Below are 15,682 nucleotides of genomic sequence, written 5' to 3'. Positions count from 1 at the left end.
CCGATTTTCGTCGTGTGTCGTTAGCCCAGCGGAGACAATGGATTGTTACAGTCCTCGATGTGGACTAGACCGGCGATGTGCGCGTGCAGACCCAAAACCGTGCGGCCTGCAATCCAGAGTCTCTTTCTGTGAAACGGTATCACTCTCCATTGTCGATGACCGTTGTCGAACCGCTGTTTGTCGTAAATCTCCTTCGATTTACCTACCTTTCATGAGCGTGTGTCCGAGGACCCGGAACGGCTCTTTACCCGTGACTCCAGTCAGGTAACGCACAGAAAGTAGCTGCTCAGAAGGAGCAAGAAGCACCGTTCGACCCTCGACTAACCCAACTCTACATACCATATTCTTGTCAGGTAAACGAAGTACGCCAATTGCTGAATAAGGCGACACACAAACGAACCGGATCAATGAGTATCTTCGTCACTGTATACTGAGGGGGGCATAACACGCGCAGCTCGATCAATGAGTATCTTCGTCACTTTATACTGAGGGGGGCGTAACACGGGCAGCTGCTCAGTGTCTCGTCGCTCTCCGCGTGATTGAGATAAACACCACTGGATCTAGGGTCTCGGACATCTGCCCTGATTACAATTCTGCTGACGGCGCTAGCACACCCCAGCAAATGCGTAAGACCGCGTCTCAAGCCCAGAAGCAAACTACGAGCAACTCGGGGCACCACAAAGAAATCGAGAGTGTCAGTTGCTGTCTCTCATTCAAGAGACTGTTTCTCCTCTGGCAAAAAGCAACCTAAGGCCTTATTCTCCATCCTTCTTACTTCGTCTCCGTGTTTGTTCGCATACACACTCTTGGCTTCGTCGATCGAAAACAAGGTTCTAAGCAGCTTACTCCTTTCCCTACGCTTTTGCACAGCTCCACTACATTGACAATAAACATAAAAACACACATCCACCCGACTGTATGGAGGAAAAGAAAACACAGATTCCTTCCAAAAGAAAGAGACTTTTCGCTCCAACTACTACCGCAACACCGTTTCTCAAGAAGACGGAAGAACTCGCCTCCCTGTCCTCCGCCCTGTAAGAAACATCTGTCAGCCGGTTCCAACAGGAATCTCTTAAGCACCCGAACACGATTTCTTTCCCTTTTGAAAAGAAACACGCAGAACTCAATAAAGAATCAATTGCCTTAATCTCTTTTGTTTCCCCCTCAATAAAGAATCAATTGCCTTAATCTCTTTTGTTTCCCCCTCCACCGACGAAAAAATCACCATTGAAAAGACATGCACGAGAGAAGGAGCAAAAAAAATTCATATGCCGCCCTACAGCCGCCCCTTTCCCCGGTGGTTAAACGGACAGGTTACCAATGGTTAGAGGAACACGGTCTAGGGGCACGCTCAAAAAAAAACTTCGTACGACATCATTTGACGCATGGCTACGCCTCTTCTTACCCTCTCTGGTAAGTACCTCTTCTTCAGGGAGGTTTCGAAGAGTTGACAGAACTGCTGAGATGTAAATATGAACTTCTTTCTTTTCTTTCAACACCATACTCACCTGTGCTACGACAGACACAGTGTACACCCAAGGTGGTCAGTGACCTTGAGCTGTCAGTGTCAGTTTTTTCTGTTAGCTTACCGGTGAGGATTCACTTCGAGATATCACTGAGGCACCATTCCCCCTTCCTCCCCGTCCGTGCTTTAGTGTCTACCCCAAGACCCTGAGGCGAATTCGTATCTCCTTCATACCTTTTCGGAAAGAGAATCTCAACAGCTAGCTACGGACACTATGGGGAGAGGAAGACGTCACCGCGACGGATGACGACTTCCCCCGTCATTTCCCCGCCGCAGTCTAGAACGGTATCGAGACATCGGTACTACATACGAGTGTCTGTGTCCACGGAGAGAGACAGAAGAGTTACGTGTACACGAGAACAACAGATATTAACAAGGCTAAACCAAGATTTGCGTACTGCGGGGGAGACGTATCCTCACGCGCTTGACCAACAGAAAGAAAACAAGGTACGTTCCTTTCGATCAACCAACAAGACGACAACCTGTTGAACCAAATAATTCTCCTCATCAACATTCCACTGGTTCTACTGAAGCATACACACCTGTCACATCACCCTGAGGTATACTACAGAATCCAGCCATGAGCTGCCTACCACCAGACTTCCGCTTCACCCCTCCAGGACACTCTACTCACCATCAAGCATTCGGATCTATGCTCCCTAACATGATGGGGACGTTCTGTTTCTCTACCTACCATCCTCGCGCCCCCTCTACGAACACTTGCATCCTCCCCGCTGCTTGAGTAATTCCTTTTCACGCGCAAAAAATGTCCTTCTCACCCGAACCCCCTTGTTTCTCTCTACGCCCGCTTCCAGCCACAGAATCCATATAAATAAAATCCACACCGTGTTTACATTAGTTATCTTCGTCTTCGTTGCATTCCTCCTCTAGTACCACTTGCCTCTCCACGTCCTTCTGTCCGTTGTTTTGCCTGATCTCTCTTCTCTCCATGGTCGCCTTCTCCCTCATCTCCTCGCCCTGCTCCTGTCTCCCTACTCAAACTTGTTCGAGTGTTTCTCTTTGGTGTCCGACAGCTTGGTGATGATCCGTCTTCCTCAGGAGCAACAGCAGCATCTCCCTTTCCTCGCTTCTCTTCCTTACCTTTCGACCTGGAACCTATTCTCTTATTGCCATCTCCGGTTGCACTCAAGTGTCTTTTCTTCGACTCCTCGATACTGCACTGTCTTCCTTGTCCTAAGCTTTCTCCTCTTCTTTGTTTTCCTAGACGTTCACCTCGACTGCGGCGTCGCTGCGGACGAGTCCCTTTCTTAGTAGGAGACACAGAAGAAGCCAGCTCCGAGTAACTCCCTTCAACCGAACCTACAATAGCAGGAAGCAAACAGGATGCTCAAAGAGCAAAATAAAGTTTTTACCTCTGTCACACAGTCAACAACACGAAAAAACCCAAGAAGATCAGTGAAAAACGAAACAAGACAAAGAACGAAGGACAGGCAGCCTACTACTCCCAGCAGTTTCTCTGGGTTCTTCAGCTGTTCTGCTCTACTCACTTAGATTATACACTTGAGTTCAGATCGATTCTGAGGTGGAGACAGGAAAGCCTCCTATACAAACGCACACTGTCTATAATCCTCTTTTCCATGGCAGTGTACTTACAAAAACATACCGCAGACAAAACACACCATCACTAGCGTATAGATCTAAAGCCTTCGGTACATGTACGTACCGAAGGCTTTAGATTCTTTTGATACAGTATGAATACTCTTGACTTCCAGGCTAGAAACAAGAAAAATAATCCGGTGTGCTACAGGAATCCCGCGGATACTGTGGTAAGCACATCACATGCGGTCGGGCTTACGCAAAATGCGTGCCTGAACTATGATGATATATACACAGTCATCTTAGCAAAAGCTGTCTGGGACATGCGTTCAGCTACAACAAGGGAGGAACGAAATAATCGAAATCGTTAGAACAGCACGTGTTATCGCCGTACTGATGTACGGCTGACTTGAGCTCTGTGAGAAGTCGCAATAAAACTAACTCGACTGTGTAGTGACGCAGCCCTTACCAGACTGTAGTTCACCTCTTCCATCCAACACCTCAGCAGAGCCAGTCCCTTCACCCCTTCTTCTCTGTGACTTTCTGTTATGTATTTGATTTCTCCTTCCTCCTCCTGCCACCACCCCCAGCTCTCCTTGGTTCTTCTCAGACTTTCCTGGAACACGGCGTAAAGCTGGTGGTGCAGGAAGAGCATGAATGAGAGGGGAAGAATCGTAACAACAGCTTGGAGAGTCTGTTGTGACATCGCCACCGACAGGGACTACATCAGCGGCTGACGTACCAAGAGAAAGAGAGCATATAGATGGGTATCCTTCGTCTCGGAGCCACAGTGGCGCACTCGAAAGATGTCGAAGGTTTAATGTTCTTAAATCCCATGATGCTCTTCCATGAGATCTCTGTACGAAAACACGTGGCATATGTGAACACTAGAACTAGTGTCAGAGACATACATAGAGAGAGAGTGAGCCATCTAAGACTCAAAGGCCAGCGTCCCTCCGGCGATGCGTAGAGCGTATGTATACATGTATAGGCATCCTTGACGCAAACAAAATCACGCATCTATCTCTGAAGCAGTCTACCTCCGGAGGGAGGCCGTATCGATATACAGACATATCACTGACAAAGGAAAGACGGCCCGTTTGTGTAATCAACATATGTCTATACACACACGGGAGGCCTACTGCATTCGACCGCCATCCTTCTCCCCTCGACTATGCCAGTTCTGCACTACAACAGGATGAAGAGAAGGCAGCGAGAAAGCCACGGAATCTTGCAAGCCTCAAACGAAACAACAGACAAGTTAAGAGGAATTTAACAGGGAGAGGGAGTCGACCAGAGAGGACAGAAGAAGAAAAGTGGAGTGCATGAGTTGCCAAAGAAGGACGAAGAGAAGAGGCGTATCTTGATACTATCCGGATGAAACAAGATACCTGATGATATTTTTCACGTGGGACGACTAGAGTGTTCTACTCCCCCCTCTACAGAAGAGCCCTCTCGCTCTCCTTTCCTTACCCGCTTGAATCTCTGACATCACCACGTAACACATTTACCTCCTACTAGCCGCATCTGTAAGGTTCGTCTATGAGCAGGCCAATGTAGAGAGCTTCAGAAAAGCCATAACGTACGCGTGTGTCTGGGTGTGTCTCCTCCTTAGAATGCTTACCGGCTGGGCAGCTGTTTTATAGCCACTGATGTCTGCCGCAGGTAAGCCCTCATATCCAGCACCTTCCACTTCAGAAGGAACAGCATCCCCTCCTTCTCTTCCTCCTCCACCTAGCTCTTTCCCTGTTTTACGTCGATAGACAATATTCCAACAACTTGGATCAATAAGGGAAAGATCAAGCGATACAGCCATCAAGTCTTCAGATTCTTCCTTCTTCTTCTTTTTTTTCTTACGCTCCTCCTCCTCCCCTTGTCGTTTCCTGGTGCAATCTTCTACCTTCTTCTTCTCTGACACACCCGTAGTACTGCTTTCGTCACTTCTTTGACTGCCTCTTCTCCAGAAACTCCGGAAAGGATTTGAATAGAAGTCGCCCCCTGGAAGATAGACGAGACGGGCAAGGGGGAAGGAGTCTACGGCCGCGTTTTTGTCGTCTATTTTTGGAGAATCACGTATAGCTACTCGGCGTGAGTAGTTGTAACTCTAAAACCTATGTCTCTGATATGAACAGCAGGTGTGAAGAAGGAAGGTTAACTCTTCACTTTCAGTGTATGGCGGCTCAGGTAAAGAAACGGACCTTTCCTTCCTCAATGATGTTCAATTCAATTCTGTGTCTGTCTTATTGCGTGTAGATTTATTGTCGTGTGGTCTGCTGAAAGACTAACTTACCTGAAGAGTCTTGTTCATCTTGTGACTTATCCCGATCACCTGGATGGTCTTCTCCTTCTTTTCCTTCTCCTCTGTTCGTCCCTGCACAATCCGTTGTAGAAGACGAAACAACACTCGTACCACTACTACTACTATTGCTATGAACTGCACTCGTTGTGGAATTCTTCTCAGATGTCTTACGAGACGAGGGAGGATTGAGAGAAAGAGAAGGAGACCAAGCGAGAGGGAAGACACAGACTTTGAATGACCGCCTGAAGTATTTACATCGAAGCAGGAAGGAAGCCTTTGGCCGATTACTTGGGTCTGAAAAGAGATGAAGAGAGCCGAGAAGGAAGAAAGAAAGAAAACAAAGATCCAGCCACACAAGGATGATGAAACACAGACTCCTGAGAGGGGAGCTGACATGGAGAGATCTAGTAAGAAAAAAGATGACAGGACAGGAAATATATCAACAAGAAGCAGCAACCGTTGTGCGACATTGATGGAGTATAGTCTTAATGTATGAGATACGTCTGTACAGAGAAAGACACGCAAAATCGCCTACGGAGTAAGCGCCCGTACACGAGAATAGGTGATACACACACGCACACAAGACGCGGTGTATGTGGATGCACACATATGCATGTCGTAAAGAACGAACAGGATACGGTATAGATACATACATACAGATATGGACACATGTAGTAGTAGTATAGAGACGGAGTGTACATAGTGACCAGAAGGCGTGACACCCCTGCGGGGATAGCAGGTGATAGAGAAAAACGCTGAATCTGTACACGACATATTCGCATCACACGTGTATGTGCACGCATGCATGTAAGAAGACAGATGAGGAAGAGTAAGAGACCTAAGAGCGTTCCCTGCAATGCATCAACACCAATACTAATCACGAAGGAAATACCTCACCATTTCCTCCTACTGCTGAAATACAACTAATCAAGCTTATACACAGACAGATTTACACGCCTCAAGAAGCTGAGACAGAGAGGAATTCCAGAGGTACATCATTTCCGAAACAAGAAAGAGCTGACATCCCATAGGTTGGCTAGAGTTGCTGTTAGATAAGACGAGGAAAAAGCTTAGACGAGTCTTACCAGGTTGTAAAAGCATTTTGATGAGACGCTTGGTCCCATCTCCAATGACGTTATGAGGTAGGTGAGTGTCTATGAACTGATCAAGAAACTGCGCAGGGTCTTCAGAATCGAGTACCAGCATCGCTAAGGGAGTTTCAAGCTCCCACATGAAGATCCCCGAGCAAAGCTCTAGCAAGACGCACCCTAACGACCACATGTCTGCCTGGACAAGACAACCCACAGTCACATGCTAAGTAAAAAGGCGGCCTTCAATATCACTCACATGTAAGGAGAAAGATCAAGGCATTCAAAGAGGACTTAGACCCAAATGGAGATATGCAAACCTATATCCACATGTGCGCATGGAGACGTAAATACAGATGTACATATCTGTATATAAACAGATATGTGGACACATACATGGAGACACACGCATGCGCATACATAACTATATAGACTCGAGAACCCACATACGTACACACAGACACATAGAGATGCACATCCATGTCTGTTGAAACAGTGGTCCGTCGGTGTGGTATGTCTGGTAGGCTTCCTTACAGGTTTTCCGTACTTCGGCGATTCAGAGAGAATCTCAGGTGCCATATAACAATCCGTTCCAGCCTGGGACATGACCGAAGCTGAACCGCAGGCTGTTGTTGTTATGTATCTCGTGGTTGTTCCCGTGGCTAAGAGCCCTCTACGTGGCTCCGGTTTCGAGATGAGTAATTCACGCTTCATTCTTCTTTTCTCTTCTAGAAGTCTTCTTCTCAGACCCGTAGAAGGAGGAAAATCGCGATGGCGTTCCTCGACAATACCAAGACCACCGCCATCTGACAGTGATGGAGATACGTCCCGTATAGAAAGCGTACTGCCACTATAAGAGAGAGAGGACGACTGACTGAAGAGAAAGCCTGTGACTGTCTGAGGAACAACTTCAAAGACGAGATGTCCAAAGGAGTCCAGAATCATCTGGAACCAAATCTTGAGCTGCAGATACACCGCAGCAAACAATCCACGTTGCCGGATCGCTTCTCGGAATGAGATAAGCAGGTCGTCGTACGATGCGGGCACATGAGTTTCCATTCTCTTTGAAGCTTCTGATCGCCATAGTTTTGATCCAAACGTCAACAAAGATCTTAAGAAACGAAGTAGATACCCTAGGAATGACGACAGGGTAGATTCCTTCTCCCCCCATGAGATTCTAAGACTCTTCTTCTGATTTTCATCATGGCTATCCTCTTGCCCACCTGACTTCTTTAACAGTGCATAATTGATGCCTCCTCCTCTTTCTTCCTTTAGTTCATACTGTTCTTTCTCCTTTGATATGAGTATCCTTTCTTTCCTCAGATCTTTTTCCTCTCCGAACCTCATTAGTTTCTTCTCTAATAAACCCCCTGGATGAGCAGCATGCTGTTCTTCCGGCACCATAGATGGAATCCGAGAGGACGAGGAAGAAGAGAATAGAGAATAGCACGAATGAGATTTTCGTCCCCCCTGTTGCTGATGAAGAGTACCTGGAGATACTCGCAAAGGATGTTTATCTCCTCTTAAGCCCCTTAGAAGAGTCTTAGAATTCTCTTCACTGAAAAAGTGTAACTTCGTTGGCAAACACATGCGAAAATGCCTGAACCATTGAAATCGAGGAACCGATGAATTCCCCACAGGTGACGTCGTTGTCGTTGTAGCGCTATAGATTTCTTCTTCATGGTGAGGATGAAGAGGATGAACAGGATGATGGTGTTGATCGTCACGAGGTATTAGCATACGTGTAGGATGAAGAGGGTGTTCATACGTATCTTTTCTTTCTTCAAATGGAGATTCTTCTTCCTGCACGCCTTCGTCTTCTTCTTCTTGTCGTACTCCCGCTTTCCTTCTTCTCGTCACAAGACAAGAATGATGACTTGGAGCGAGTGATAAAGAAGATTTCCGTCCAACTACCCCTTTAGCTTGCACAAAAGAGATGATACCCCTTTCACCTTTCTCTCCTGTCTTCTTACATGTCTTCGAGGTCTCACAGAGTCTTCCCTGTTCAAAAGGTATCGAGTGCAGCGACAGTATTCCCCCAGGAGCAGCAGCAGGAGCTGCTGAAGGAGGAAGAAACGAGAAAGCCTTGGAGTTCACCACCTCTGGATATAAGTCACAATGATGATGATGGTGATGGCCGCTATCTCCTATTGAAGAATGAAAGGGATTCTGTAGAGGAGAAGATGATGCAGATAACGAGATCATGTCAAGGGATGGTCCCCCACTTTGAGTGGCGACATCCATAAGCTTCGTTGTCGAACAAGAAAGTGTACTTCTATTAGGTAACAAGGGGTTAGATGTCTTTACATCATGATGTCTCGATAAACTGCTATAATGAGGAGCATGAAGATGATGAAAATGCGGAGCAAGAGCAGAAGAAGAAGCCGAACAGAAAGGAGACATGCCTACACTTGTAGAATTATTTCCGACCCCTACAAGATGACCTGACGTCTGACGATGATACGGAAGACGAGGAGGTGCAGTCGCTCGGCTTAAACCAAAATCTCCTAAGCGAATGGAACCATCACGGGCTAGAAACACATTCTGGGATTTGATGTCTCTGAAGAGAAACAGAAGGAAACAAACAAACCCCCAACGACAAGGCGAGACCATGGAACAACTCGATCATCAAAAGAAGAGGGAAGGGGATAATAGAGCAAGTCAATCCGTATCGGACTCCTCTGTAATAGCGGTTCCCGACTTATTAGTGTAAAAACGATACACAAGTGAATAACGTAGTCCTTTGCGATCAAGCATTAGCATTGGAGAACGTCTGTTGTACATCAATACTGGGCGCTGCGAACTCCTCCCTCACGGTTTCTTATATGCATTCTGCTGAATGAAACTTCATAAAATCCTTGCCATGAAAGCTAAGGAAGCAGGACCTTTCTCATATGACTCACAAGACCTCTTGCCGGGAAGGAAAAACCTGAGAATAGAAGCATTTCTCTTTCTATTCATCATCTGTGTCTACCACTCTGCTCCTGTAAAGTAGCTCCGGCTTAGAGTTCCAGAAATCTACATTCTCACCCCTAGAAACTGAACCTTTCACATCCGCTTTTCATAAAACGAGGTCTCTGGCTAGCTATCCATAATACACACAAAGCTACGTTCTGGTGATGTCTCTACACACAGTCTATGAATAGAGTTCATGCTGAAGAGAAAAGCTTCTTGCTAAGCTGCACCATTCAAGTAGGCAGCTCAGCCTTACAACAGAGAATTAAAAACGGCTTTTCTCTCCCGAGAGGTCTTTTTCAAAAAAACTAGTCCTCAAGATGTGTCCAGAAAAACAAATGTGAAGCACTCGTGATGATCGCTTCTCCTTCCAGACCTGTGAATGACGTTCTGCTCATGAAGATAGTGGACGGCTTGTACAAGCTGGCTGAACCAATATCGAATCTGTGAACACGAATGAAGAAGACCACTCATCGAAAGAAATGGCTTTTCGCATCTTTTCGGAGATCTTGCACCTCAAGTGTACTTCTCGCCAACAACATCAGTCATATATACAGGCAAGTACGGATATATATATATATATACATGAGACTGCAGCCAAGCAAGACAAATGTAGAAGTACATCTTTGTGTACGTACACACGAATTTATAGCTTTCGCTTACGTGTGCGATGACACCGCACGAATTGATACAGACAGGAAGCAAACTATACACTGGCATATATACATTGAGTCCCGTCCTCCGATCCGCCGCTAAGCTGGACATACACATGAAAGCAAAGAGAGAAGCAAGCGAAAGCATGTAAGACGTCATAGTTTAATCAAACACTCGTTCAATCACTACCATAGAAAGGAAAGGGGAAGGGCTGTTCTAAGTACATATACACCTATGTGGAACGGGGGGGATTGAAATGAAGTAAAGGTTTGCCTCCGGTCTCACATACAAGACACGTCCCGAAAACGCAGTCGCCTCTAAAGCGCAGAGTCCAAATAATCTCTACAGATGTTCATCGAGAGTCAGTCAAACGGCTGTCGGGGCATCAACAGATCTACACTCCGGAGAGCTGTCCTTCTGCTTGCTACAGTGTACATGCACCTATAGCCGTAGATACAGAAATATACAGATACCTATGGGTGTTGCTACCTTCACTCTGGGCGTCGTGATCTTAGGCTTCACTGGAAAAGACGATGCCTACCCGAAATGGTCAGCAAAAGTATCACGTCACTGCCTGCCTACCTAGATAGATAGATAGATAGAGTGCAGGATCCTCCCAGAGGGCAATGTTATCGAAGGGACATCTGCAGACGAAAAATGAAGTCTCTCCGTGCTAACGAGGCAGAACGAACCTACCCGTTTCTCTGTGAGATTACGATACGACCGGTCAATTAACTGCTTAAGATCTCCGTTTGGACAGTATTCCATGACAATCATGAAGTAAATCTTCGCTTCAACAGAACCGAAAGCCTGTTCGCGGTGTATGAAGTCTGTTTCATAGCCAACCTGAAGAGAATAAGAACAAGAGAGTCGAGGAAAACCTTGTCCCTTGAGAGGCAGACGTTGTACAGCGAGCATCTTCAGTCGTTCGGAGCTACGCACACATTGAACATCTACGTACACATCCCTACAGAGACAATCAGAGATGGACTAGATAGATAGTGTAAATACATGAGGGTACATAGAAACATCGGTAGAATGTGGAGCTCTATCTCTCTATGTTCCATCCGGAACTAGATGTGGCCTCAGCACTTACGATATATCGATGAGCAAGATTTGCTAGGCGTCTAGCTTCTTGCTGGTAAGAGTCGGCTTCTGTTATGTCTTCAACTTGTATCTTCTTCAGAACAGCTAAGGAATCTTCCCTGCTTGTCTCTCCTCTCCTTCTTCTCTTGATGACCCACACCGTGCCATAGCCGCCGCTTCCCAACTGAAACAGGGAACAAACAACCAAATATACTCCGGGGAACGCTTAGCTATGCGTACGTGCACGCATCGAATGTGCGTACGCAGAAAATCCCCTCTCTAAAGAGATAGAAGGCATCAAGCGACGAACAAAGAGAACTCTCTCCCCGTGAACGTACACATCATGATCTGTAGGAATGGAACCACCGAGTTTACGTACAAAGCACCTACGACACCGTGAATAACGACGGTGCTCTTAAGTCAGTTGTTCTAGTAAGTTAGCCATGGCTATCTATACATACGGACATGCATGCATGTACCCAAGCGCTCACACGGATATACAGAAACACCTACAAAGAAACCCCTGCTTTCACTAGATCAACGGGAACACGAACACGGCGGACTACTGTCTGACGGTCGTGACAAGCTGAGAACTGCCTCACAGTCCATCTCCACTACAGTTTAAGCTTCTTCAGTGAGGATCGCGCCTTTCCTCACATTCCATCACTCTCTTGAGAGGAACACAGATCCAGTTCTGCACCCTCCCAACCGCCCCCTCCCTTTAACCCTCTCTGCCGACGTGAGGACATCTGTGTAGCACATAACCTTGTACTACACGACTGAAATAGATTTGACTCATTCATAGAACGCCGCATAAGCGTCGAGTAGCCAAAGAATCTATGTGTATCATCCCCCTGTTTCCATTCGCAGACATACCTTATACTGAAGAATATAATCGCCTTTACAGAGTTTACATTTACAAGACCTCGCGTAGCCGAGAGATATCTTAACAATGTATACACATCCGAGTCCGCATAGAAACGCCAGTACAGCGAGAGCAACTAGATTATCGCTTGTCAACGGAAGTTGAAGATGACGTATATGTCTGGAGTCCTCTTTATCTGCTCCCATCGCCTCGGGAGTAGAAAAGAAACGAATTTTCTTCTTCAGATGCTTCTTCCCATGTTCTTCTACCCCTCCTTCTCCTACTGACGTACCTCCCTCGCCTTCAGCACTTTCTACACTCGACCTACGAGGTGGAGGAGTAGAGCCCCCCGTCGTCGGGCCATTTCTCTGTGAGATTTTCGAGATGAAAGAGAAGTCGTATAGACCAGCAGGAGAAGAGTAAGACGTGTGACTCCCTGGCACTCCAGGCGACGAAGACTGAGGCACAGAAGCGAGAGGAGAAAGTTCTCGAGTGACTGCATCCTGAAATCTTCTCACGACATTTTGGACAAGAGACGAAAACCCCGAGAAAGACTTCGTCGTTGTCATCATGCTTCCATCGTACTGCTCGTGTACAGACAGCTCAACTGCATTTTGGTGCTCTACTGGGTTGCTTGATGCGGCATAACCAAACCACCTCGACGCCGGAGAAAAAGAGAAGAACGGAAGAGAAGACGATGAGTCATGCGATGAAGAAAACACACTTTTTTCTGTCTTTTCTCCCTTCTCCGTTCCCCCATTTGAAAATGTTCCTGGCATGTCGGGCAAAGGAGACGAGGAGACCACTGACGATCCTGACACGCTCGGTACAGCCGGGACTGTTAGGGAGACGGCAACGATGACCACAGATACACTTGCAAGAGAGAATAATGATGACGTAGTTCGCCTCTGCTGTGACGACGAAATTCCTCCCCCTGTCCTTCCCAGGATGACTGAAGGAGAATAAGGGGATGTAGAGCAACATGAAGGGAAGATACGAGAGGATGTGAGAAAAAAGAAGCAAAACCCGCTCTCATGTACCCTCCCCGTGTCTGTCTCCGTTCCTCCTGGCTGAAGCGGGGACGGCTTCTCGATCCTCGTGAAGTCTCCGCTGTCAACGGCATCTGCATCGACTTTCTTCTGCCTCTTCGGACATTTCCCTCCAGCTACCGTCAGATAGACAGCTGCAGCTGCTGTGGCAGCATGAGTTAGAAGGGTAGTAGAGAGAATACCCTCCTGGAAGGTACCGGCCTGTCTTGTAAGCTGGTGAGCTGTTTCATCAGGGACAGGAGAGGCTGTTCCTGAAGGAGACAATACCACGACGTCATCACAAGATGAAGACGGAAGACTGTCTCTGAGACCAGGAGAAGAAAGAAGCGGGCGCTGAGAGTTCATCAGAGTCCCACTGGGGAAAGACGAAGTTACATCAGCACGAGTATCGCTTTCTCCATTACAAATGAGAGAACGCCAGCAGGTCGACGAGTGAGAAGAAGACGAAATGGAGGAAAAAACAGAAGAGGGGCCTTGGTAAGTGAGAGAGGAAGGACTTTTCTTTCTTCTTCCCCCGTAACACGCGCAAACAATGTAACAGAGAGAGATGCTCGCAGAGACGAGTAGAAAGATCACCATCAGGGTAGTCTCATTCTCCATAGATTCAGGCTGTTGGAACACCTCCATTCTATTCTCAGGAAGCCGAGTGTCCTCTTCAGCACCGGGAGTGGCGTCAACAGGTCTCCCGAATATGTACGCGTTCGAAGAAGAAGCCAGATCTTCTAGTCTCATCTGGTCGAAAATAGACGCACCTGACCACACAAAAACAGATGGAAAAAGAGAGCAGAGCAAAGAGCCTCAACGGGGAAGAAGTGGAAGAACAAAAAGCGAAACAAGAAAGACGAGGGCACGACACAAGACAGAAAGGTGAGAACGAGAGACGGTAGCACGACTTCACCAGGTTGGACGTCGGATCTTCCGGAACAGACGAAAGGAGCATAGTCTGAGTAAGCATTCGACACGACCGAGATAAAGAAAAAGCCCCGCCTCCGACGAAGAAGCATGACGGACATAAAGACACTACAGAGCGTCCTGAGAGCTAACAGAAAGGCAGAATGTCTGCATCATAATACTGGACAGAGCATCGCACAACTGTGGCCATACAACCGGAAGACATGAAACAGCGGTTAGCACTGGGCGGCTTGCCCACCGTCATCCGTTTGAAAATCCATACGGAACAGTGACGGCGGGCCTGATAGACCCACTACACTTCAGCCTCGCTCGCCGCTTGAACTAACAGGAGGCTTGTGTATACTCACCGAGGCTACGACCTGCTGACATATAAATGAAAGACGGGGAAGGGAGAACCCACAAGAGAAAGAATGACGAAGTAGATCTCCCGACATCGGTGCTCTTGAGGACTTTCACCGAAGTAGTATATGGTCGTAACGTTGTCGTGACCCGCACTCGGGCATTTCCGTAAGGAGCCCCAACAGTACACACACAGAGCGAAAAGCATGTCATATCAGATCTCTTCTCCGAGTGCGGGCACTGTTTACAAAGACTGAGGTATGTCCGTGCTGGTGTGGACAAATTTCGCAGCAGAAGCCGCTCATCTTTCTCGGGGAGCGGAGGGAAGAAGTCGGCGTGCGGCCCCCCGCGAGAAGTTTTCCTGATGTTACACTTAACGGCACCGTTCGACGTCGCGACCTGGGCCGGTAACGGTAGAGTACATTCGACGGGTGCTGTTGGCGGGGCCATCCAGCTTGGTTCTTTGAGGCGTACCTTGACGCCAAAAGGTGAATGTCCCCCCTCAACAAAGCACTTGTAAGTTGCCAACACGATTCTTGACGACGGGCCACGAGAAGGAAGATGGAATCCCCCGCATCGTCGTTTCCTCCAGTCAGATCGGGCCTTTGCTGAAGGCTGTATACGAGTAGCAGCGCGTGTCCCGAAAACGCAACCCAAAGATCCGTCTACGCTGGGTGCGTCTCCGTGAGGAGTTCCATCATCACCGCCAGGGTCCGGTATCCGCCGATGCAATCTGGAGTGCCATCGCCGGTGCGACGGCTTCGAAGTATCTTGACATGCTCGTGGGCGGCCACGCTCACGGTGTTGGGATGGGGTGGCGGGACGATGAACGGCTCCAACAGGAGAAGTCCCTGCTCCTGCGGATCTGAGTTCAGAGCAACAGTCCGCTGGAGAAGGCGTGTTTGCAGGGGGTGAGAAGGTGCCTGGAAGGACGACGCAGATCGAAGGAAGGTGCTGCAGCACTAATGTAACACAAAGAGCCGGAGGATGCATTCTGCTCGTAAGCAAACAGAAAGGGAGGGCCTGGGCCCACGCGCATCTAACTCCCACCACAGCAGTAATGACGGGGCGCTGGGCCCCGCCGAACCGGACACCGCTCAAAAAGTACCGTTGTGGCCCAACACGAAACCACTCTTCGCCGCCCGTTCACGCATTCTGCAGCCGCCCTAGTATCAGAACAGACACAGAAACAGGAAGATGCGCCGCCTGCCAACGGTGTGAAATGACAACACGCACTCGAAGTAAAAGCTCGCGCTTACTCTGAAAGACAGAGAGCGACGTAAAAAACCAACATGTTACGGTCGCGGCTGTTCACCGGGATGAATGTTGGACTCAAGCTTAGAACGACAGAGA

General features: G+C 47.8%; 1 protein-coding gene across 1 annotated transcript; it reads right to left on the bottom strand.

The window, feature by feature from the left end:
• Nucleotides 1–798: 798 nt before the first annotated feature.
• Nucleotides 799–15,646, bottom strand: CSUI_008666 (protein kinase (incomplete catalytic triad)). Its single transcript, XM_068068793.1, has 11 exons — nt 14,338–15,646; nt 12,041–13,830; nt 11,175–11,348; nt 10,775–10,924; nt 9,801–9,868; nt 7,004–9,029; nt 5,553–5,675; nt 5,373–5,453; nt 4,707–5,080; nt 3,552–3,939; nt 799–2,845 (listed from the first exon to the last, which is right to left on the bottom strand). The coding sequence occupies exons 1-9, from the start codon at nt 15,320–15,322 to the stop codon at nt 4,979–4,981; spliced, it is 5,499 nt and encodes a 1,832-aa protein (XP_067919237.1). The 5' UTR covers nt 15,323–15,646; the 3' UTR covers nt 799–2,845; nt 3,552–3,939; nt 4,707–4,978.
• Between the last annotated feature and the right edge of the window lie 36 nt (nt 15,647–15,682).

This window comes from Cystoisospora suis, assembly GCF_002600585.1.
Source record: "Cystoisospora suis strain Wien I chromosome Unknown contig_4917, whole genome shotgun sequence".
In the NCBI taxonomy this organism is placed as follows: domain Eukaryota; phylum Apicomplexa; class Conoidasida; order Eucoccidiorida; family Sarcocystidae; genus Cystoisospora; species Cystoisospora suis.
This window is presented reverse-complemented; position numbering and strand designations above follow the sequence as displayed.